Source organism: Pseudopipra pipra, chromosome 7, assembly GCF_036250125.1.
Source record: "Pseudopipra pipra isolate bDixPip1 chromosome 7, bDixPip1.hap1, whole genome shotgun sequence".
Classification (NCBI taxonomy): Eukaryota; Metazoa; Chordata; class Aves; order Passeriformes; family Pipridae; genus Pseudopipra; species Pseudopipra pipra.
In genome coordinates, this window is record NC_087555.1 from 19,665,840 (window position 1) to 19,686,845 (window position 21,006).

The following is a 21,006-nucleotide window of genomic DNA, read 5'->3' on the forward strand; positions in this document are numbered from 1 at the left end:
CAGAAGAGAAAGGGCCTGACTGGCAAAATAAATGAAGGTGTCAGCCTTTGGCTAACTTGTGCTCGCTCTCCCCAGGCCCTGACAAGAACAGGGGCCTGATGACACACAGACCAGCAGAATACATGACATAAACTGCACATGTCAGTGACAGCAACTTTTATTGTCTTTACAATACAAGATAATACAAACTATTAAAAAGTCATTTTGTCTGGTAAAATATTTAGTAGATTGAAAATAGAGATGCTTCTTCAGATGAAACAAGATCACAAGCATACCAAATAATTTACAGTCAGATCAAAGAAGTACAAAAGCCAACAGTTCCAGAACCATGCTTCTGTCACCTAATGTTTTTTAAGTAAAGAATGTCATTCTTTTTTGCACTAATCCTACTCCTTCCCCCAAGTATGTGGGACAGCAAAGGTCAGTTATATAGTTGGTAAAGGCTTGGTGGGGAGGGAGTAGACTAAGAATAATGACAAGTCCTCTCAAAACCCCCTCCTCCACTTAGGTTGGAATGTGTACTATGTTAGAAGGCCTTTTTTACTTCACTTTCCTAATATTGCCAAGATTGAACATAAATAGCTTTATACTGTGTTTAAAAAAAGTCAATTCAGATATTAGCCCAAATTTCCAATTTTGTGCTTCTATATACATGCAGTTTTTCTCTCCCAGGAAGTTAATATATCAGTTTACTTTTATCATTTGAATTATTCCTTTATAAGGAGTTTCAGGTAAGACATAATGTCAGTAGCAGATGACCAAACCAGAACAGAACACTGTACAGGACTGAGATCTTGAGCCAGTTGAGAAATCTTTTTCTCCAAGGTATACCCCTGCCTGGGCATAGCAATATCATTCTTCTTCAAAAACATTACTGGACATAAGTCATTCCCACCATCACCAATATACATAATTTGTGTATAACTAACTCCTCGCTCCAACTGTTTATCTAGAAATTCTTTTAAAACTTTCCTTTTGCAAAGGTTTTTTGGGCACTTTGCACAATGGTGAGCGTGGAAGTTCTGTACAGTAAGATAGCCAGTACTGCTGAATGCTGCAGGGTTTGTAAACACTTCATCAAAAACCTCATGGAAGTCAGCAGCTTTCAAAATCCAGTCAATAAATACTGTATTAGAATCTGAAACAATAATGCAATCAAACAACTCTTTGTTCTCGCCAATAAACCCCAGAAGATCTACCATTCCCGCAGTGAAAGGAATTGTTGTCATAGTTCTTTTCATTTCATCTTCTTTGACACCATTGTCTCCCAAGTAGGCAAAGACTCTGCCCATATATTCTGTCCAGTGTCCTGGTTGGTAGGAGTTTCTTAATCCATTAGGAAGTTTTCTCTCTGGAGCACATTTCACAATCCAGGTATCACTATTTTCATCTATGATTGTATGGTCAAAATCAAAAACCAACAGCAATTTCATAGCTGTGAGAAAACAAGTTTCCAAAACAAACAAAAAAGAAAATTATTTATATAAACACAAGTACTGTATTCCTAACCTGATCTTGTGCTCAGATGAGAAAAATTCTGCAGGAAAATATCTAAACAAAGTAAACTATTTATGGCCACTACAGCTATGGGAAGTTGTGCTGAAGCTAAAAATGCAGTCTGTAAAGGTCAAAGTTCAGTGTCCAACTTCTGTTTAAAATAGCTACTGTGACAGGATCTGAACTGGTGCTACAGTTACTACTTGCTAACACAGAGTCAATCTTCCCGTACTCACGCACCACCAGTTCGACCACAGGTTCTAAATTTCTCTATCAGCATTTGCCAACGCAAACAAACCGGGATTCTCCTGGCAAAACGCCTCAAGAGGGATTTCAAAAGGAAACGTGTACTCAGCACCCGGAACCAGTGCCTTCAACGAGGACGCGCCAAATCAAAGCAGCCCACGAAAAGAAACGCAGCCCTTTGTGAAGCTGAATCTGCTGCCCCTCACGGGCAGGTCCCCGGGCCCGCCGCGCAGCCCGTGCCCCGCGCAGGACTCGGGCCGCCCCCTCCCAGCCGCCGCCGAGGGCTAAAGCAGCGCAGCTTCGCCGGCGGGGGCACGGCGGGCGCCCGAAGGGCTGGCCGAGGGGGGCAGCCCCGTGTGGGGAAAGGGCAGGGACCCGCGGTGAAGGGGCAGCGCCATGCGGGGAAGGGAAGGGGACCCGCGGGGAAGAGGCAGCGGGGCCGACACCGGGGCCGACCCCGGCCGGCCGGCCCCGCCCCACCCGCGCGGCCCCCCCCCGCCCACGTGCTACGTCACCGCGCGCCGCCGGGTCGCCCGGCAACGGCCCCGCGTCCCGGAACATGGCGGCGGGGCCCGGGGCGATGGCGGCGGGGCGGCGGCGGAAGCGGCGGAGCGCCCGTGAGTGCGGCTCCCCCAAGGGCACCGGGACCGGCGGGGGGGCAGCGCACGGCCCCGGGAGGCTGTGGGGGTGCCCAGCGTGACTGTCCCCAAAGCTCCCCCAGCTGCAGACAGCAGGACGGGGCAGTTTCGGCCCAAGAACTGCCTGAACCCAGCGCAGGTCCCGTGAACTCCCATGGCAGTAGTTGGGGAAGAACGAGGTGCCACCTCAGTGCACCTTTACTTTACTTTTGGCACGGCTGCCTTCACCTGGGACAGGGAGAGAGGATCACGCCCTATCATGAGACAAACAGATTAGCAACACGGCATCTGGGAAATAGCCTTTGACATCGGTGTCAGTGTAAGAGAAAGCCTCCTTACACCTCGGACACAGCGTGTCAGTCTGCAGCAAATCAGACAAACGGAGAATTTCTACAGGACGCCACTCCATGCAGTGTGCCATTGCCTCCAAAAATGGTGGTGACACTTGAAAAAGCGTTTCACAAAACCTAGTGATCATCTAGAAAATCTGCCTTTATGTATGCACATGTGTATGTGAGCCTAATGCAATGAAGAAATGCTATGCTTGCCAACAAATCAAGAAAATGTTCTATAACTGATCTATTTCAGTAAATACAATGAGTGTGCAGGACAAGGGTAGTAAGGCACAGCCTGTGCTCAAACTGCTGCCTCATCCAGCCAGTGGAATGACTTTACCAATATTTTCCCTTTCCTTTTGGGAATGGTCCCTCGTCCCTGCTGTTCTCAGAATCATGCCCAAGTACTGCCTGGAAAATGCGAGTTGCTTCAAGCCAAACCTGTACATACACACAGACAGGCAAAGTGACATACAAACAGATCAGTCAGTCAGTGCCACAGTCCAAGTACATGCACTGGCCATAGTTAGACTACAGATACAGGTACCCTGTCTTAGCTTTGGGGTATGGGGATGAAGAGAGTAACTTAGTATTGTTACTATGTGAGAATTCAAATCCTGATACACATTTGAATACTGGATTTTCTGATATCAAGTAACCTCAGTATTTTTTCTTCCCTCTGCACAGCACCAGATCATTTGGAAGAAAATAATGTTCCAGATGGGTATTTCCTTCCAAATGAAGCAGATCTTCGTCAGGTAATTGTATTTCCAAAAGCAGAATGGGAAAGGATTCAGAACAGCACTAAAGAAGCAGCACACATCCTCGATGAGAAGAAAGAACAGGAGGAAAGTCACTTAGGCTCCAAAGCTGCTGTAAAAGACCCGCCCAATGCCACTGTGGTAAGTACAAGATACATTTGTAAACAAGAGTAGTCATTTTCATATATACCAAAACACTCATAGTAACATTTCTAGCTGTACTCCCTTTGTTTAGCATTACTTTTGAATATGTATATTAACTAAACTCCATTTAAAAAATGTTTACTATCTAACATAAACATTATTTTTTTTAATTAAAGCTAAAATGCAAAATTAAACAAAAAAACCCCCACTACCCAAAATTCAAATGTGATTTCTGATTTTGTCTGCACTACAGAGCCTAGCACAAGAGAAACTTAAAGCCAAAAAATTACGTGAAGAAAGGGAAGAGGAAGAAAGAAAGTTACTTGATTTGGAAGAAGCAAAGTTCCGAGCAGCAAAACGGAAGGAGATTATCGATCATGCAAAAACCTACCTATCCTATCAGAACGACAGAATGAAACAGTTCCACGTTTGTTGACAACTTACAATTTTTAAATTCAAATTGTACTGAATGTCTTTAAAGACTTCTGAACACACAAATTACTTTAAATGTTCTCTTGCAGAGTGCACTTCTACTTACTGAGGTCCTAAAAGAAAGAGATGCTCAAGTTGAATTTCAAAAGTTGAAGTCAGTTGTTAACAAAAAGAAGGAACGTGAAGAAGAGGAACGTCTATTTAAAGAATACATTCTCAGAGAGCAAGAAAAGGAACAGCAGCATTATATGAAGGAGCAAGCACTACGCAAATATCAGCTGGAACAGTAAGTAATAATTCAAAGCAACCCTACTTTATTCTTTACTTAAAATTTTATCACAAATTTATTCTACAAGGTTTTTACAGAAACCTACTAATAATTTGATTCACAAGTGCCACACTTTAAAAGAAAAATTCAAACTGCCACAGAAGATCTTGCTCAAAAGAGAAAAGCTGTAACATACATTTTTAGTTGCCAGCAGTCTGCATGCAAAATCATCTCTGGCAGGCATCAGTAGGTTTTAGTCAAATCACTGTTCTAATGCTGTTACTTAAATTTAACTGTGTTTAACTCAGTTTTGGTTCCAGAGAAGGAAAAGGTTAAACCAGAATTTCCATTTGCTCATAACTAGTTTCCAGACTGCCCATCAAGAGAACGCATTACTGTCACTTCTTATTCTTGCTCTCAGCTCTTCCAGAAATCTTATGGAGGGGTCCCCAGTGGTATTTATACGACTGACCCTGGTGCCCTGAAAGAAGGAATGAAATTTCCCAGGGCAGGGGAAGGGTTCAAAGTCTGGTCTCACACATTCCAGGCCCAACATATAAATACATAAAACACTACCAGCTTAAGCTGTCTGCATGCCCAGAAGGAGAAGCACAGGTACGGTGGGTCTCACTGGGGAAATCTTGTTCTCTGAGGATGTTGCAGAGCTACGCCATGAATGCAATGGTTTTAATGAGTCATCCAGCTAAAACTTGTTACCATGAGACTGCAAACTGTGAGCATACCATGTAGCTCATTTCTGGCTAGAGGACCGAGGGCTACCATTACAGACAATCATGCTGTTTTTCACCTCTGACATTCTACCTACCTTCAACTCAAAGTATCACATTCTTCAGTGCAAGGTACCTATGGTTATGGAGAATATATATCTGTTCATTACTTCATGCAGTTCCTAGCCCATTTATTCACCTTTTCCCAATTCAGAATAAAGGAGCACGAGCATCAGGCAGATCTGGCCAAGATAGAAATCAAAAGAGAAGCAGAAGAAATAGAGAGATTGAATCAACTGCACAAACTGGAAATTCAGAGAAGAAAGGAAAAGGAACACGAGGAAAGAGCTGAACGCCGGAGGCTGTATCATGTAAGTAACAGGAAAGCAGACAGTTCAAAATGCTTGTCTCACCTTGGCTGCACTCAGCCCACAAATAAATGGGCCTACTGGCAAGAGTTTGCCGACAGCTTCAGTAGCACGGGATCAAATGCCTCCCCTGCCAGTTGCAGGCCATGTCTTTACTCTGTGCTTTTGAGAAAAGCCTCTTGGAGGCTTTTCTCTTCTTTGTCTGAAGGGACGTTGGCACCTTGTTGGCACGATGTTTTGACTTGTCTGTGATTAAGGATTCGGCTGTAGATATGAAGATATATTCTTCTTGATTTGAGAACTGGATTTAAGTTTCACATTCCTGCTGTTTTAAGCCCATTTTTCTTTGTTAGAAAGGGGGAATAGCCTGAGACAGAACATATGACTGATTTCTGCTTATGATTGGAGATATTTAGAAATTTAGTCAAGACCTACTGCCTTTTCATTTCATCTTAAACAGCATCTTGCTAAGTACAAACTAGGAAGTGCCTTAGAATGGTTTTGACCAGAATGCAAAAGACAGTTGTTTTTTTACATAAAAGTATAGAAAACTCCTTTTCAGCTATGTTTTGGATTAAGCTCTTAGGCTGGGATAGTTTTGGAAGAGATGGGCCAGGAGCAGTATGGTCTGTGTGGCTGTTGGTGGGGGTTGGACAGTCCCATGCCTCCCAATGTCCCACTCTCCCATGTCTGTGAATGGGAGCATGGGATAATGCTCTCTGTATTGCACAGCAATTTGTTTGTGCAATATGCTGGAGAAGCACGTGTTTGATGCTCAGTTCCCCTTCCACTTCCTCACATCTGCTGTCTCCTCTTCATGCATGTTTGAATAGGGAGTAAGTGGAAGTCCTGAAAAGTCTTTCCTCTCTTCTCTCTTGGAAAGAAATATGAGAAGAGAGAACAGGGAGTGATCCTTGTTAAGTTGCTACCCTAGGCCCAGATATTCTAAACTTTATCTGTTACATCAGGGACTGTTTTGACCATACAGGAATACATAGCTGACCAGAAAATAATCAAAGCAATAGAGGAACAAAAACAAATGGAAGAAGATGATCGGATCAAAGCTCATTTTAAAGCAAAGCAAACTATTGCCCGGATGAGAAAAACGAAAGAAGCTGAAATGCGTAGGTGGGTACAAAGCTAGAGGATAAACTGTAAATAAACTAAAAATTATACTGTAGTCAGAGCTTTCAGACCAATGATGTAACACAATCAACAATTTACTGATAGAGAGAGTATGGAATTCAGGAGAATAAGGAAATTCTTTCACAGGTTCCTTAGTACTAAGTGTGCTAGGGAGCAATCTCTCCACCCTTCAAAGTACAAAGGCTTATGGAAGTACAAAGCTTTACACCAGTGTATTGGGAACAGTGGTTTTCCTGTGTACTGCCAAGCCTCCAACCTCCTCAACAATTAAAGACAATTAAGATCCTTGATGAAAATATTTTTGATTGTAAGCTAAATTTCTCTGAGTCAGATCAGGAAAAATTATTTGACTTCTTAACTAAGCACAGATATTAATCGATTACATTGGGTTCTTATTAAGGGGAGATGGTTTATCAATTTAACATTGAAGGTACAACATGATGATACCACTGAGTCAATCTAAGAGTTTCCTTCTCTTCCTGCTTTTATCTAATACTCCCAAAATTTCTCTTATGATGGCAAGGTGCTAGGTGGACTCCTCACTGAGCTCATTATTGCAACAGAAAGCTGGTGTTACATGAATACAGGGAACATTTATTTGCTAAACAAGGTAATATTTAAAAAAACAAACAGAAGGAACGCAAGGAGATCATTGAGTTGGGTGGGTGGGCCAGCCTCTGTGGCAAGAGAAGAGAAGACTAGAAGCAGGATTGCTGAGTTTGGTAGCTTCAGGTAGACCCAGGTGTGTTACCCTGGTATGTTATAACAGCTCATGTTCTTCTGCAGAAAAACACAGGAACAACAGGACAGAATTGTTAATCAATTAGCTAAACAATTGGGTGAGGCATTAAAGATGGAAGACGATCGACTTGCTAGAGATGTTGCAAAAATAGAAGCTGCAGAAGAAAATAAACGCAAAGAGAAAGAAGCAAGACAGAAGGCTGCCATTGAATCTATTGCTGAATACAGAGCCACTGTGGTAAGAAACCTGGGCTGATCTTACTGCTGCTTACTCCAGCCAAGGAGCGTGGCCCAGATCACAGCTGGCTCTGGTGCCATGCCTCAGCAGGCTTCATCAAGTCCACTGACATCTCTCCTGGGGTCCCCTCTCCCTTTCCCACTTCCACGTTGGGTGCACATCTGCCAGGGCTGCTGAAAACCCTGGGCTTGGAGACTGGCCAGCCACAATGACAGTGCTTCTTGGAGCTTTGATACAGGGCTGCTTCTGCTGAGAGAGATGACTTTCAGCTTAGCAGGACACCTCCTTGGTTAACTTTTTGTGTGTGCTTTGTAAAACTACAGATTAAGATGAAAGAGGAAAAAGAGAGACAGGAAAAAGAAGAGGCTGAAAAAGAACGTGATGTGTTAATGGAAAATGCCCGCGTCTACCAGGAAATGGAAAAAGCCAAGAAAGAAGGACGACATGGCACAAACAAGGAAGTACAGAAAATTCAGATCCAGCAAATAGTAAGTAGAGAGCTGTACCCTGTCAACCTTTTCAGAAAGAAACACTTATCTAAACCAACAGCACTAGTTCATGCTGAGAGGAAGAAATGAAGCTTGCTGGGTATTTTGGGTTTTTTTGTTTGTTGGGTGTTGCTTTTCTTTAAATCATGTGTGCTCTGCATATGCTGGTGTTGGAGAGCAGCCTCCTCAGAGCATTGGTGCAAGTCAAGGCTGGTTTGCAATGACAGATCACATCCTGTTCTGTGCCATGATGTTCTACTGCTACTCTCCTGTATCTTCTGGGCAGGTCACCAAAGAGCAGTAGCTAATGCTGATGTTCACTCATCTGTTTAATGTACCCTTCTGGGGGCATATGGCAGGGGAGAGAAGTGGGGAGGGATGACAAGTGCCAAGTATCAATTAACAATGCCACAGATCTCCTGTAAGCTTTTACCCTCCCTATGCTTTACAAGATAGTGATGTTGAAAACAAAATACTAAGCTTTGTTATTCCCTTTTCTTCATCAGGCTGAAAAGCAGGCAAAACGACAGCAGGAAAAACAAGCAGACTTGGACTATGAAGCTGAGAAAGAAGCTATTGCACGTGGTAAAGAGCGTGAATTTCAGAGCTATGCAAAGCAAGTAATTGAATCAGAGTCCAAGACTACACATCATCTGTATCCTCTTCTCAAAGCATGCAAAGATGGAAGAGGACTGGGACATGGGCCATTTTTCTGAAAAGAGAAGAAATAAATACTACTTTCCAAGCATATGATGTTGCTGGGACCCTGTTATCTTGTTGTAGCTGTAATATCACTTGAGAAGTTAAAAACATGAAATAACATTTAAACTATCCAGCAAGGAAAGGCAGAAGCCGTTTTCAAGTTAAAAAAATACCTTTTTGCACTGTACAGGCAGAGTTAAACTGTGAATTATTTATATCAAATTCAACTATGAATCTCTAAGTCCATTTGGAAAAAAAACCCAAAACCTGCCATATAACTGGCTATATTCTCAAAAACCCCCAGCTTATATTTCATGAATGTTAGTTTACTAACTTGAGACAAGAATGCATGTTGTATAATTGTCATTGTAACACATTCCAGTCAAAAGCTCACTATTACTGCTATATTTTTAATATTAATTGTTCTAAAAATTCAGTGTCCCAGGTTTTTCAGGTCTGCAATATGAATTTCTAGTGTAAAAGGTCACATTTTTCTCCAGCCTACTTCCAGTTAAGAATTCCCCATAATAGAAAAGACCAAACCAAAACAACTACAGGGGAAGAAAAAAGAGAACATACGTGAAAGTTAGAATAGCTATGGTATGCAGGTTTTGTAGTATTTTGCAACTACCTCTATAAAACAAATGTCATGCTATAAATTAGTTTTATTTCATGAAAATATTAATGTGATTTGTTCACAGCCCTTAAAAGGTCACCTAGGAGGCAAACAGATCCCAATATAGCTGTAAATAGCAACTACAAAAGGAGCATGTAAACAGGAGACAACATAGTTGGGCTAGTCTTTCAAAAAGCCTAACAGTGATTCAATCTACAGTAAATAGATCCAATGTAAATTTGTTTCTCAGATTCCTCAACAGATTTCTCTCTAACACCCAAGCCACTGATACATTCCCCTCCTTAAGCTTAGTTTCTTTGCTGAACTGTTAACATCATTTTCTTGCCTTGGACAGTTAGGCTTTCCAGTAATGACTTCCTCCACAAGTACCCTAGGCTTTAAACCCTATCCTGGTTTCCGCTGGAAACAAAGTCCAAGAAACTTGAAGCTTTGCTGTGTTGCACACAACCTTGTGTTCCAGCCCTGCAGCCGCGAGTCTCTGTTGGCCAGATTAGAAAATTATGCAAATCCTAAAAAAACCCCTAAGCCTAAATTAGAAGAGTTTTATACAAAGGACGCTCGCCCGCCAATATTTTAGTTTGGAAAATAGGTCTTTTGTGCGTCCTCGAATTTCGGAGTCTGGCTTCCTAAAGCAACAGGCCCTGCAGAAAGCAGGACACTTGGGAAAGATGCGGGGCCACCCCGGAGGCGAGGTCCCTCCTGCAAGCTGAGGACCAAGCAGAACTGGTTTTACCTCCCCTATAGTGTAAAAATCCCCGGGTGCAGCAGTCACCTCCTCGAGGAGTCTCTTCCAAGCAGGGCAAGGGAAGAACTTCTGGAAGGAGAGCGAGGGCCGACCTCCTCACCCAGCTCCCAGGGCCACCAAGGGCCCCCAGCCCGAGCTACAGGCAGGCCTGGCGGGGTGAAGGTGGTGCGAGACGCGGCAGCGCCCGGAGCCCGGCCGGGCCCCATCGCCGCAGCCCCGGCGGGGAGCGGGGCCGCCGCGGCCGGAGCAGAGGGACAGAGGCGGGGGGGACGTTTCAGCCTCTTACCGAGGGCAAACGAGTAGCTCACGAGCCGGCTGCGGAAGAGAGTCCTGCCAGCAGGTCGGCCTTGCTTCCTTCCTTCCTCCCTCCCTCTCTTCCCGGCAGAGCGGACGGTGCCCGCCCGCGGCTCCCGGGGCTGGGCGGGGCGGGGGCGGTGCCGCTCCAGGGCCCCTCACGCAGCGCCCGCCGCTGCTCCAGCGCCTGCGGCTGCGCGCGCTCGGAACGGGGGGGGGCGGCGGCCGCAGCCTTTGTGCGGGGCGGGAGAAGGAGCCCCGACTCCCCGGGACAGCCGGGGCACCGGTGAGGGCCCCTCGTTCTCCCTCGGCAGTTTCCCGGAGAGGCGGCGGGGAAGGGCCGACGATGGACCTCGATGGGCCGGACGCCGCCCGCCGGGAGGCAGAGCTGGAGCGCGGCCGCTGCTTGAGCCGCCGGGCCGTGGCCCAGGAGCAGCTGGCGCAGTGAGTCCGGCGGCGGGGCCCGGGGAGTGGGGGGGTTTGGGTTATAAACCTTCCCGCGGCCAGCCCGGCGCGGGCGGGACCCGGGAGCTGTTTGGCGCTAACCCGGGTCGGCGGAGCTGCCCGGCCGCGCCCAGCGGTGCCGTACCCAGGGCTGTGTGACTCACTGCTCTCCAACAACGCTTCCACATCATCCTCGATCCCTGGACAGGCTGAAAACTCGTCACCGCTCCTCACCCTCTGGTTCCTCCGTGACTCTCTTCTCCAGCTTCAGAAACGTCTCTTGCTGTCGTCAGGGGCTATGTCTATCCTAATAAATTAAACAAGACTCTAAATTCTGGCACTGAGAGCAAGGGGCAAAATCCTTTGTTATTGCTGCTTCCCCCAGCCCAGAAGCCTTCACATATCTAGCTAGCATGGGCAGCATGGCCATGCCTTGCACAGTGCTGTGGCACTGCTTGGAAGACAGCTAGATGGCAAAGGCCCAGGTTGTACAGAGAGCGGGCTAACAATTAAACAGGCTAATCAATTTCAATATAATATTTGAGTCCATATTCTGGTCGTGTTTGCTTTTGCTAGTATAGACCAGCACCAGACTAGGACTGAGCTTTGGCCAAAGAATTTGGAGCTAGCTTATAAAAACTGTGATTCTAGTTTTGATCTCTGACATTCTACTTTCATTTCAAAGTATGTTAAAGTACCTTTAGATGTGCAGAATCTGTATCTGTTCATTATTACTTCACACAGTCCGTAGCTTGTTTATTCACTTCCCTTTTCCAATTTAGAATAAAGGAGCACAAGAATCAGGCATATCTGGCCAAGCTAGAAAACAAAAGAGAAGGAGAACAAATACAGAGATTGACCCAATTGTACCAACTGGAAATTCAGAGAGGAAAAGAAAAGGAACAGGAGGAAAAAGTTGAATGGCAGAGGCTGCATCATGTAAGTGACAGGAAAGCAGACAGTCCAAAATGCTTGTTTCACCTTGGCTGCAATGGTTGCACTCAGCCCACAAATCAAGTGGCCTGCAGGCAACAGGGACTGTGCTGGCACCTTCAGCAGTGTGGGATCAAATGCCTCCTTTGCCTCCTTTGTGCTTTTCAGAAAGGCCTCTTGGAAGTTGTTATGTGGCACCTGAGCTTTGACTGGTCTACAATGGAAAAAGTCTGCTAGAGACAGCAAGGAGATTGTCCTTGATTTGAGAACTGGATTTAGGTTCCATGTAATTGCTCTGTTTTAAGCCCACTTTTCTTTGTTAGGAAGAGGGAATAGCCTGACTATGACAGTATCTTTTAAACTTGTCTTTCCATTTATGATTGGTGATGTCCTACTTACCATGCCTACTGTTTCCCTGACTGTGCCTGCTTGAGCAAGGAGACTGAAGTGGAGGTACTGAGATGATTCATTCACATGTGAGAGAGTAAGAGGAGAGAATTCTTGCTAAAACCCTACTTGCTTTTTATCCCCCCATACTCCTCACCCCAAATATACAAATTTTATCCCATTTCCCCCAACCTTGTATATGCAATAAAAGCCATACATACTGCCAAGCTATACAACTGCCATCACAAAATGCTTTGCATTTTGATGGTTCTATGGACTCTTACTGTTTGAGCCTTTCAAAATCTGCACTGTGTGAATGATATATGGGATGGAAATAATACAGTTGGAACTGCTGGGGAAGTAGAGGAAAGAATATAAAGATACTGTGGTTGGGGCTGCAACCACACACTAATTTTGCTTTTGTTGTAGTTTGTCATAAGTAGGTCATGAGAATTCTCTTCCATCTCTGGGTTTCTATCTTCTATAGCTTCTCCACTGATACAAAGAACTCATCATTATAGATGAGGCCTGAAGTCTTTGTTAGAACTTTTTTTCAGTTCATGTTTCCAAAATCTTGTTCTAAATGAAAATAAAAGTAGTTTTCCATTTAAACAGGAATATGTAGCTGAACAGAAAGTAATTAAAGCTGAAGAGAAACAAAAAGAAGACAAAGATGATGATTGGATTAAGGCTTATATTAAAGGTAAAGAAATGATGGCTGATCTGGCAAGAGAAAAAGATGCAGAGACTAACAGGTGGGTCTAGGGATACAGTTTTCAGTGTTAAGATTCAAACTTGCAATTAAATTATGAGAAAAATGTTACTCTCAATTGTTATATCAGCAAAATCAGAAGTTCGATGCAAGCAATTTCTCTGGAATTCAAACTTGAAGGAGAAAGTGCAGAAAAAATGCCTACCAGTTCCAGCAGGAATTGGTGCTGTTGGGGGTGGAGGTGGGGTTGCTAGTGTTGTTAGGACCAGTGCCTCAGGTATCTTGGTGTGTTACAGTAGCTCGTGTTCTTCTGCAGGCTGATGCAGAAGCATAGGGACAAAGCTTTTGAAAAACTATCTGCACAGATGAACAAGGCATTTAAGATTCAAGATGATTGCCTTGTGAGAGGAGCTGCAGAGGTAGAAGCTGAATACCAAATGAAAAACTAGGAGAAAGAAGCAAGACAGAAGGCTGCCATTGAATCTATTGCTGAATACAGAGCCACTGTGGTAAGAAACCTGGGCTGATCTTACTGCTGCTTACTCCAGCCGAGGAGCCTGGCCCAGATCACAGCTGGCTCTGGTGCCATGCCTCAGCAGGCTTCATCAAGTCCACTGACATCTTTCCTGGGGTCCCCTCTCCCTTTCCCACTTCCATGTTGGGTGCACATCTGCCAGGGCTGCTGAAAACCCTGGGCTTGGAGACTGGCCAGCCACAATGACAGTGCTTCTTGGAGTGTTGATACAGGGCTGCTTCTGCTGAGAGAGATGACTTTCAGCTTAGCAGGACACCTCCTTGGTTAACTTTTTGTGTGTGTTTTGTAAAACTACAGATTAAGATGAAAGAGGAAAAGGAGAGACAGGAAAAAGAAAAGGATGAGAAGGATCATAATCAGTGGATGACAGAAGACAGCATCTGCCAGGAAATGGAAAAAGCCAAGAAACAAAGACAGTGTGATGCAAACATGGAAGTACAAAAAATTCAGATCCAGCAGATGGTAAATAGAAGAGCTGTACCCTGTCAACCCCTTCAGAAAGAAGCATGCTTCTGAACCCATAGTACTAGATCTTGGGTGGGAGAGAGAGAAGCAGCTTGCTGTGGGTGTGATGTGCATGTTTGGTTTGGTTTTTACCTGTATACACTGCAGCTGCTGATGTTGGAGAGATGACTGACTCTGTATCCATCCATAGCATGGCCCACAAGGGGCTTGTTTGTGGAATGAGGAAGCTGCTGCTCAGACCTTGACAACGATGATGCACATGTTTCAGAGGTTTATGAGCCTCCTCTTAGAGCAGTAGAACAGAAGCCTCTTCCAGGCTGACTCAGCCCTGCTGGTCAGGGAGGATTATTAGCTGCCAGGGCTGCTAATAAGAGATCAACAATGACAGACCACATCCTGTCCTCCTGTGCCATTATGCCATTTTTTCAACCAGGCCACCAAAAAGCAGCAGCTAATGCTGATGTTCGCCCATCTGTTCAATGTACCCTTTTTGTGGGGAGTACATTAGGGGAGAGAAGGGGGAGTGATGATACTTGCCAAGTATCAACTAACACCACTGTAGGTCTCCCATAAGCTTTTACTCTCTCTAAGCTTTACAGGATAGTGATGTTGAGAACAAAATACTAAGTTTTGTTATTCCCTTCTCTTCTTCAGGCTGAAAAGCAAGCAAAAAAAAAAAACAGCAGGAAAAGCAAGCAGACTTGGATTACGATGCTCAGAAACTGCTTTTCATCAGGATCAAGCATTTTGGAGATAAAGACAGTGAGTAACTGAATCAGTGCCATTACTAATGTAATTTTTATTCTCTTCAAGCATCCAAGGAAGGAACAAGATGTGTCCTAACTAGGACAACTGCAAGAGTAGTGGAATGGATACATATGCAGTATTAAAAAAAGCAATGGGGGGAGCAAGGAAAGATGGTTGATGTAATGCTGTCCATTTTTTTCCTGCCACATGTCCATGAGCCCCCAGCTTGCTCCAGACTGAGCAAACACTTGGCATTGTGCAGGAGTATTAGAGCCTGCTTTGCCCCTCACAGCCCTGCCTAAGTGCAGGGCCAAGAACTCTCCTCAGGGCCAACAAAGACCCAGTAATTGTCTTGGTCAGTCCTGCTGCAGTCTGGGCTGCTGCACTCTTTTTGGACAGCAGAACATGGCTGGGTGGAGCTCACTGACTCTGTACCCATGTCAGTTAGCATGGCCCATTATTCTGTGATGTGAACCAAAGCACAGTAAGTAGGAATAATCAAGAGACTTGTTTCAAAACCTCACTTGTGACCTAAAGTAAAATAGTAACATTTCTGCACTATCAACTAGAAGTCACAGAGTGTTCTCTCCACTTATCTTGAAGTAATTAATTTTGGAAATTCTATATTAAAAAAGAGACATGGCAATTAGCTAGTGACAGTCAGAAAAAAGCAACATGTACTGGAAGAAGCAAGCATTACTGAGCAGACCAGTAAAAATCCAGCAACTGGCACAGTGGACAAGGCCAAAATTAGACTATCTTTGGTAAAGCTTACAGGACAAGTATTTCTGCATTAGTTTCAGTTACAAGCTATCACTGTGCATACAGTTAAGAGTAGCTACTAATTATACACCTAAACTCTGTTTCTTTTTTCTTCAGAAATATATTTGACTACTATCTATCTACAAAGGAAAAGGAACCTTGCCATTCTCTCCTTCCAAGTTCTATATGCCTGCAAAACCTATCAGTGCCCAATAGCTGAAGCTAACTCTGGAGTAAGTTACAAAACATGCTGTTTGCCAAAACCTGCCTATACTCAACTTCAGCTCAAGAAACAAGTGCCATAGTTCACAACTGTACTTTAACTAGTCTAATTTTATTATGGAACAAAGCAGTAGATTCACTTTTTACGAAGTCAAGAGGTAACAACCACAGGTAAACTATCAGTACTGTACTCCTAGAATATTGCTGGGCCTCCAGCCTTAATTCAAAGGCTGGCCTAAAAAAAAAAAGTTTTGGCCTAAAAAAAAAAAGTCTTACTGAGCAAACAATAAAATTGAGTAAGCTGTTTAAAACATCTGCGTTTTAAAACATCCATGTTGACTGTGTCTTTTATTCGTGACAGTTTTCTACTTACTTTTACTTAGGAGAACGTATTGGAAGGTAGAAATACTATCTTGAGAAGTTGTGGCACTGGCTGAGTCTTTAATCCTTTATGGGAAAGAAATGTCTGCAGTAAGACTGTGCGTATCTAGTACTCCAGCTAACCTAAATGTAGGGCATGGGAAAAACACTTCCCTGCTTTCTCCTAAACACTCTGCTCTCAGCTCAGCCAGGTTGCCAGGCTGACATACTGCTGTAGGTGACTTTTTGATCAAAAGTTGTTCTTCCACTCGGTTCTAAACTGACTGTAAGCTGTTCTACCACTCCATTTACATTCACATCGAACAAGCAGTTCTTCTGTAACTAGTGAAAACTATTCTGCTTCACACACGCACACAGATTTGCATTTGTGCAAGTACAAGATCAAAGGTGGCAACAGGCAGAGTTTGCAATTCAGACACAAGATCAGCTTCACTGCATGGCTGCATTTTTATGTTACAATATATAGATAGTGAATAGGCTGTCATTTGCCATTCTGTAGTAGAAGCTCTTAATTGCACCTACTATTAACACTGTCATCCAGTTCAACATGGAATAAAAATCTAACTTCACACTTCCAGTAAAAACATACAGATCTTGGTTTAACTGAAGAGGTCCTGACACCAAATCACTATGGCCTGTAAATCTGTACTAACAGTACTGCCACTCAAAAGGCTGGAGACTGGACTCTCAGAAGCACATTTAGCCTGAGATCAGCTCAGCTGGTTACAGCATGGTGCTAATAATGACAAGGTTGTGGTTTGATCCCTGCTTGGGTCAATGATCCTTATGGGTCCCTTCCAACTCAGAATATTCCGTGAATTTGCATGCACGGGTTGCACCATTTGACTTAGAAGTGAGTATTTCTCTAAATGCAGAAGATGCTAATGCTGCGAGAAGCACACGTGGCAGACATGGAATACACTAACAAATATGCAAAAAAGTATTTATTTCTGAGAAGTACTTTAGTGCACAAGTTGTACAATTTGTATCAAGAACTCATTCTCCCAGCTGACAACTGGATCATCTTCCCTGTTAGGGAGTATAAATTACAAAAGACTAAGAATAATTACAAAATACTCTGATAAATGCTACATGCACAATACTGCCAGTATAACCAACAATTATTTTAGCTGAAGGAACCCAGCTATCACCTAGTTCCTCCTACCACTGTTCATAAATTAATATTTCTAAATTTTCCAATCCTTCCAACCATTCTTTTCATTAGCAGCTATGGCTAAAGCCACACACAGACTTCTTTTTATAACGGGGATATGTCTAACTTTCTGCCAAAAATAGCAAGTTTCCTTAAGTGCTTTACATGTTGCAGAATTTAAATTCAGAGTTAGGGTGCTGCATTAATTCAGTTCATTTAGTCTTTTTAACGTGTTAGTACTTCTATGAATACAAATATAAATTTTAAACTAATCATATGCATATGTAGCAGTTCAAGACCTCTCTTCTGAACATACTCATGTTAACTGCCCTATTAGTTTTATTTGAACAATGACTTTATGATTAAGGAAAGACACTAATTTAATTCTTTAACAAAATGTACCTTTATGTAGTTTTGCTATCTAAACTCATCACTTTTATTGTATTTTTTACTGCTGTTCCTTTTGTGAAATTTCATACTAAAACTGGAAAACATTTTCACATATCTTAAAAAAAAAGGCAGGTGAAGATTACTTTTGGGTTTTGTGCAACAAAGTTTTGTTAGAACAGTGTTGCTAATGACATGAATTTTTCAAGGGTAAGAAGTAAGAATTATACTAAAAGTACATATGCTGTCAAAATGGAAGGTTAGTTTTATGCTAGGTAACTACAAAACTGTACCAAATTAAAATTTTGCAAAATGCTGAGTTCACAGATTCTTGATATGCGTTTTCTTTGATAATTTAGCTAAATACTGCATTAGGAAAATTACTATTTTCAGCAAAAGAAGGAAAGTACATGTAACAGTTATTTACATTTCCATTACATTGACTCTAAAAGTGTGAAGATTAATTTTGTCACTGGTATCCTCCAGTTTAAGTTGAACATTAACAACCACAACAAAACCCCTCACCAAACAAACAAAAAGAAAAAACAATAAAACCCACAAAAAACACTCCAAAACCACAAAAACCAAAAACCCCAAACAAAACAAACAACCCCTCAAAACGATTTTCATGGCTGCTGCTTTGATAAAGTATAGTACATATATCTTTAGATTTTCTATTAGAAGGAAAGTCCTAAAAGCAGGAATATACATTTTTGTCTATCAGAAAAGCAATAAGTCTACTATGCCCCTAGAGGTGTGTCCAAAAATACTTTATTTGCTTCAATAAATCAACAGTTCCAGAAAAGGCAGCTAAAGGACTGCTTTGTTTGTGTTTACATTAATCTAAAATCCACTTGCCAGACTGACACTATTACAAATCAGACTTTGTAAGGGGATCACTGCAAATTCTTCAGGGCATATGACAAAGAACACTGCAATAAAAGCCCGTAGTGTGGGATTTCATGTACAAAGCGCAAAGTTTCAGGCTAAAATTCTAACCACCAGATAGAACAAAGGGTTAAAATGTAACCATTGCCTTTTTTCTTTCTAAATAACAACCAACCCAAACAAATAGGGCAACAACTGAAACACTGTGTCTGTGTTAAGGAATTAGCAGACACCAACACATTTTTTACAGGTAATAGTGTCTACACAACCTTAAATTCCATCTACCCTCCTCAGTAAGAATTTCTGCCTCTGAGTTGGTGGCAGTACCCAGAAATTCCAGCATCAAACAGTCTCTTTTTGATAAAGTTTGTAAAGCTACTGCCAATACTAATTTTAGCATTTCATGTATATACAGGCTGTATGGTATATATATGGTATTAGTAAAATGTCAGTATCTACTGTCAGTACAACAGAGAATGCATGTCTAGCCTTTGGAAGTTATTTCAAGCCTGTATGTACACCTAAACACATGCTCACAAAGCTAGTCCAGTAATCCTTGCCCTCATTTTACCTTGTGTCTTAGGGTTCACAAATTCTCTGGAGCAGGATGAGTTCTGGGGTACAGCAGAAAAAACTGTACAAGTACTACTTTTTTCTGCACTCACAAGGAAAGACCATGAGCTTTCCCCCCTACCCCCCTCTGGTACACTTACATATTGCTTTAAAATACACTTCCAGATCAGTTCTCTGAGGCACTGAGCTACACTGTGACTACAGCACCAGGTGGTTACTGTGAGGCTGAGAACAGGAAAGCTCTGCCATTGAAAGAAGGAAACAGCTCAAGGACTGCAAGAGCAGAAGTCAGTGAGTGCCTCCTTATCTGGCAGCAAGAACTGACTGGTGCTTGAAGACATCTTGCTGTCCCTGGGATTGTGCTTCGGTCCCACCAAATTTTTAATCAACATTCTCAGTTTCCAGTTTGATAAAGAAATGCATGAGTCTGGCAAACCCTCCCTTGTACAAGAGTGCAATTGTGTTTCAGTTTAAACAAAGTGATCAGCACTACACCAATTTACCATCAAATATGATATACAGGCAAGGTATGCACTCATCAAAAGATCAAGTGTATCCCACCATGTGCAATTCAATGTAACCAGCTTTTAAAAAAAATACATGAGAAACAAGAAAATGAGCTTTGTGCCACCAACTCAGATGAATTTTTCAAGTGCTATGGAAGAATTAGAGTTCCTTTAATTTGTACAAATAATTTTCTGAATTGTAACAAAGAAAAAAGTCCACATGAAAGGGTACAGAAGTGCATATTTTGAAATAACTAGTTACAACTGCAAGCTATAACTGGATATAATCTCCATTTTGAGATTTTAAATTAAAGACTGTTGTTTTGGGGTTTTTTAACAATTTCTATGTATTGCTGTATTGCTGACTGCTTGCATTTCCTCCCTTCTACAGCAGTCATTATAGTTGCAGACTGTTTTGTTTGCATGCTTATACGAGCTTTAGTGGTATTGGCAAGAATATTCTCATTAGTGCAAACATACTTTTTCAGCAACAGCTTGTGTCTCAGCTCCATTAAAAATAACGAAAGAACATTGCAAACAGATTTTAAATGAGACTTTGAAGCACATGGCATGCATAGCACAGTATAAATGCACCAAGGAAGGCTTTGTTTAGGCTGCCACACAATTTCTGAAGCTTTACTTCCTACCTTTTTCTTACTGCAGTCCCCCAAAATAGGACTACAACTTCTCCAAAGTCCTCCAAAGTTCAGACAGAATAGGTCCACTATACAGGTCTTTGGTTCACTCCTAAGTTCTCTTAAGTAACAGCTGTATCATCCAACCACATGTGGACTTGGGAACACTTTTAAACATTCTGCATAAAATGACCACTCCTGTGCAAAATTCATACTAAAACATAGGGGAAAAGCACTTGATAGCCAAAGCAGCTCCACTAACTGTTATGCTAGAAAGTAACTCAACATACTTCTAGTTTTCTTCCTTTAAAAATGCTGCTTAAGTTGTTCATAATCCTCTGTTTTCTTTTGCTTTCAAGACAAAACTTTTTTCCTTTGGAGTAACAACTTCTGGATCACAATGTAAGGCCAAGTTTCAGCAATTCTGCTAATCTGCTATAAACATACACTGTTTACACACTAATCAAAAACTGGCTTATAGAGTGAAAATGTTGACAAGCTCATAACAAAGACAGTAAAAACAAATTATGTCACACAGTGAAAGATTTGGCAAAAATTTCAACTATTACAATATTGTCTTGCTTTGACACAGCTTAACATTAATGCTTGTCACTTCTCTTCAGGATTTTAAAGATTTGCCAGCCTTTGGTGTGAATAGTTCAAAGGACTGGAAGGAGTGTTGGTGTTTGTACCAAATCTCTTCTCCTGTTGGCCCACTGTGTTAAGTCACCACACACCAGTGGCTCTTTGGGGGGACACGCACTGGGACACTCCTGCAGCAACACAAGCCAAACTCTTTCTCTTTGACATGAAGGCCTGATGGTGAAATAGAAACTGGGGTGGGACCTACAGGCAGAAGAGGAAAGCA

The 21,006-nt window shown here is 42.6% G+C and overlaps 4 protein-coding genes across 5 annotated transcripts in view; 2 read left to right on the forward strand and 2 right to left on the reverse strand.

Moving 5' to 3' along the window:
* Nucleotides 1–10,529, reverse strand: part of SSB (small RNA binding exonuclease protection factor La) — a 29,612-nt gene extending 19,083 nt beyond the window's left edge. Inside the window, exon 1 of the mRNA XM_064660937.1 lies at nucleotides 10,401–10,529. The gene's annotated coding sequence lies outside the window, so the exon portion shown is untranslated. The remainder of the gene's footprint in view (nucleotides 1–10,400) is intronic.
* PHOSPHO2 (phosphatase, orphan 2) lies at nucleotides 142–10,525 on the reverse strand. 2 transcript variants are annotated; one of them, XM_064660943.1, is made up of 2 exons: nucleotides 10,401–10,525; nucleotides 142–1,435 (listed from the first exon to the last, which is right to left on the reverse strand). In XM_064660943.1, exon 2 carries the CDS (start codon nucleotides 1,431–1,433, stop codon nucleotides 708–710), a length of 726 nt encoding a protein of 241 aa, XP_064517013.1. In that variant the 5' UTR covers nucleotides 1,434–1,435; nucleotides 10,401–10,525; the 3' UTR covers nucleotides 142–707. The 2 variants fall into 2 exon arrangements, with proteins under 2 accessions (XP_064517013.1, XP_064517014.1); XM_064660944.1 differs by lacking the exon at nucleotides 10,401–10,525 and adding an exon at nucleotides 5,148–5,270.
* On the forward strand, nucleotides 1,587–8,780 carry LOC135417589 (cilia- and flagella- associated protein 210-like). The gene is made up of 10 exons (XM_064662043.1): nucleotides 1,587–1,616; nucleotides 1,713–2,560; nucleotides 3,348–3,618; nucleotides 3,875–4,048; nucleotides 4,143–4,339; nucleotides 5,264–5,420; nucleotides 6,406–6,545; nucleotides 7,350–7,542; nucleotides 7,866–8,030; nucleotides 8,537–8,780. The coding sequence occupies exons 1-10, from the start codon at nucleotides 1,587–1,589 to the stop codon at nucleotides 8,744–8,746; spliced, it is 2,385 nt and encodes a 794-aa protein (XP_064518113.1). The 3' UTR covers nucleotides 8,747–8,780.
* LOC135417191 (cilia- and flagella- associated protein 210-like) lies at nucleotides 10,406–15,944 on the forward strand. Its single transcript, XM_064660949.1, has 7 exons — nucleotides 10,406–10,852; nucleotides 11,635–11,791; nucleotides 12,788–12,927; nucleotides 13,201–13,393; nucleotides 13,717–13,881; nucleotides 14,539–14,646; nucleotides 15,511–15,944. Exons 1-4 carry the CDS (start codon nucleotides 10,755–10,757, stop codon nucleotides 13,331–13,333), a joined length of 528 nt encoding a protein of 175 aa, XP_064517019.1. The 5' UTR covers nucleotides 10,406–10,754; the 3' UTR covers nucleotides 13,334–13,393; nucleotides 13,717–13,881; nucleotides 14,539–14,646; nucleotides 15,511–15,944.
* The last annotated feature ends 5,062 nt before the right edge of the window (nucleotides 15,945–21,006 follow it).

Coding starts and splice junctions, on each gene's coding strand:
- PHOSPHO2 (XM_064660943.1), bottom strand. CDS start 1,433: ATGAAATTGCTGTTGGTTTTTGATTTTGACCATACAATCATAGATGAA.
- LOC135417589 (XM_064662043.1), top strand. CDS start 1,587: ATGGGAAGTTGTGCTGAAGCTAAAAATGCA. Junction 3,619..3,874: donor ACCCGCCCAATGCCACTGTG/GTAAGTACAAGA, acceptor TCTGCACTACAG/AGCCTAGCACAAGAGAAACT. Junction 7,543..7,865: donor CTGAATACAGAGCCACTGTG/GTAAGAAACCTG, acceptor GTAAAACTACAG/ATTAAGATGAAAGAGGAAAA.
- LOC135417191 (XM_064660949.1), top strand. CDS start 10,755: ATGGACCTCGATGGGCCGGACGCCGCCCGCCGGGAGGCAGAGCTGGAG. Junction 11,792..12,787: donor AATGGCAGAGGCTGCATCAT/GTAAGTGACAGG, acceptor CCATTTAAACAG/GAATATGTAGCTGAACAGAA. Junction 12,928..13,200: donor AAAGATGCAGAGACTAACAG/GTGGGTCTAGGG, acceptor GTTCTTCTGCAG/GCTGATGCAGAAGCATAGGG.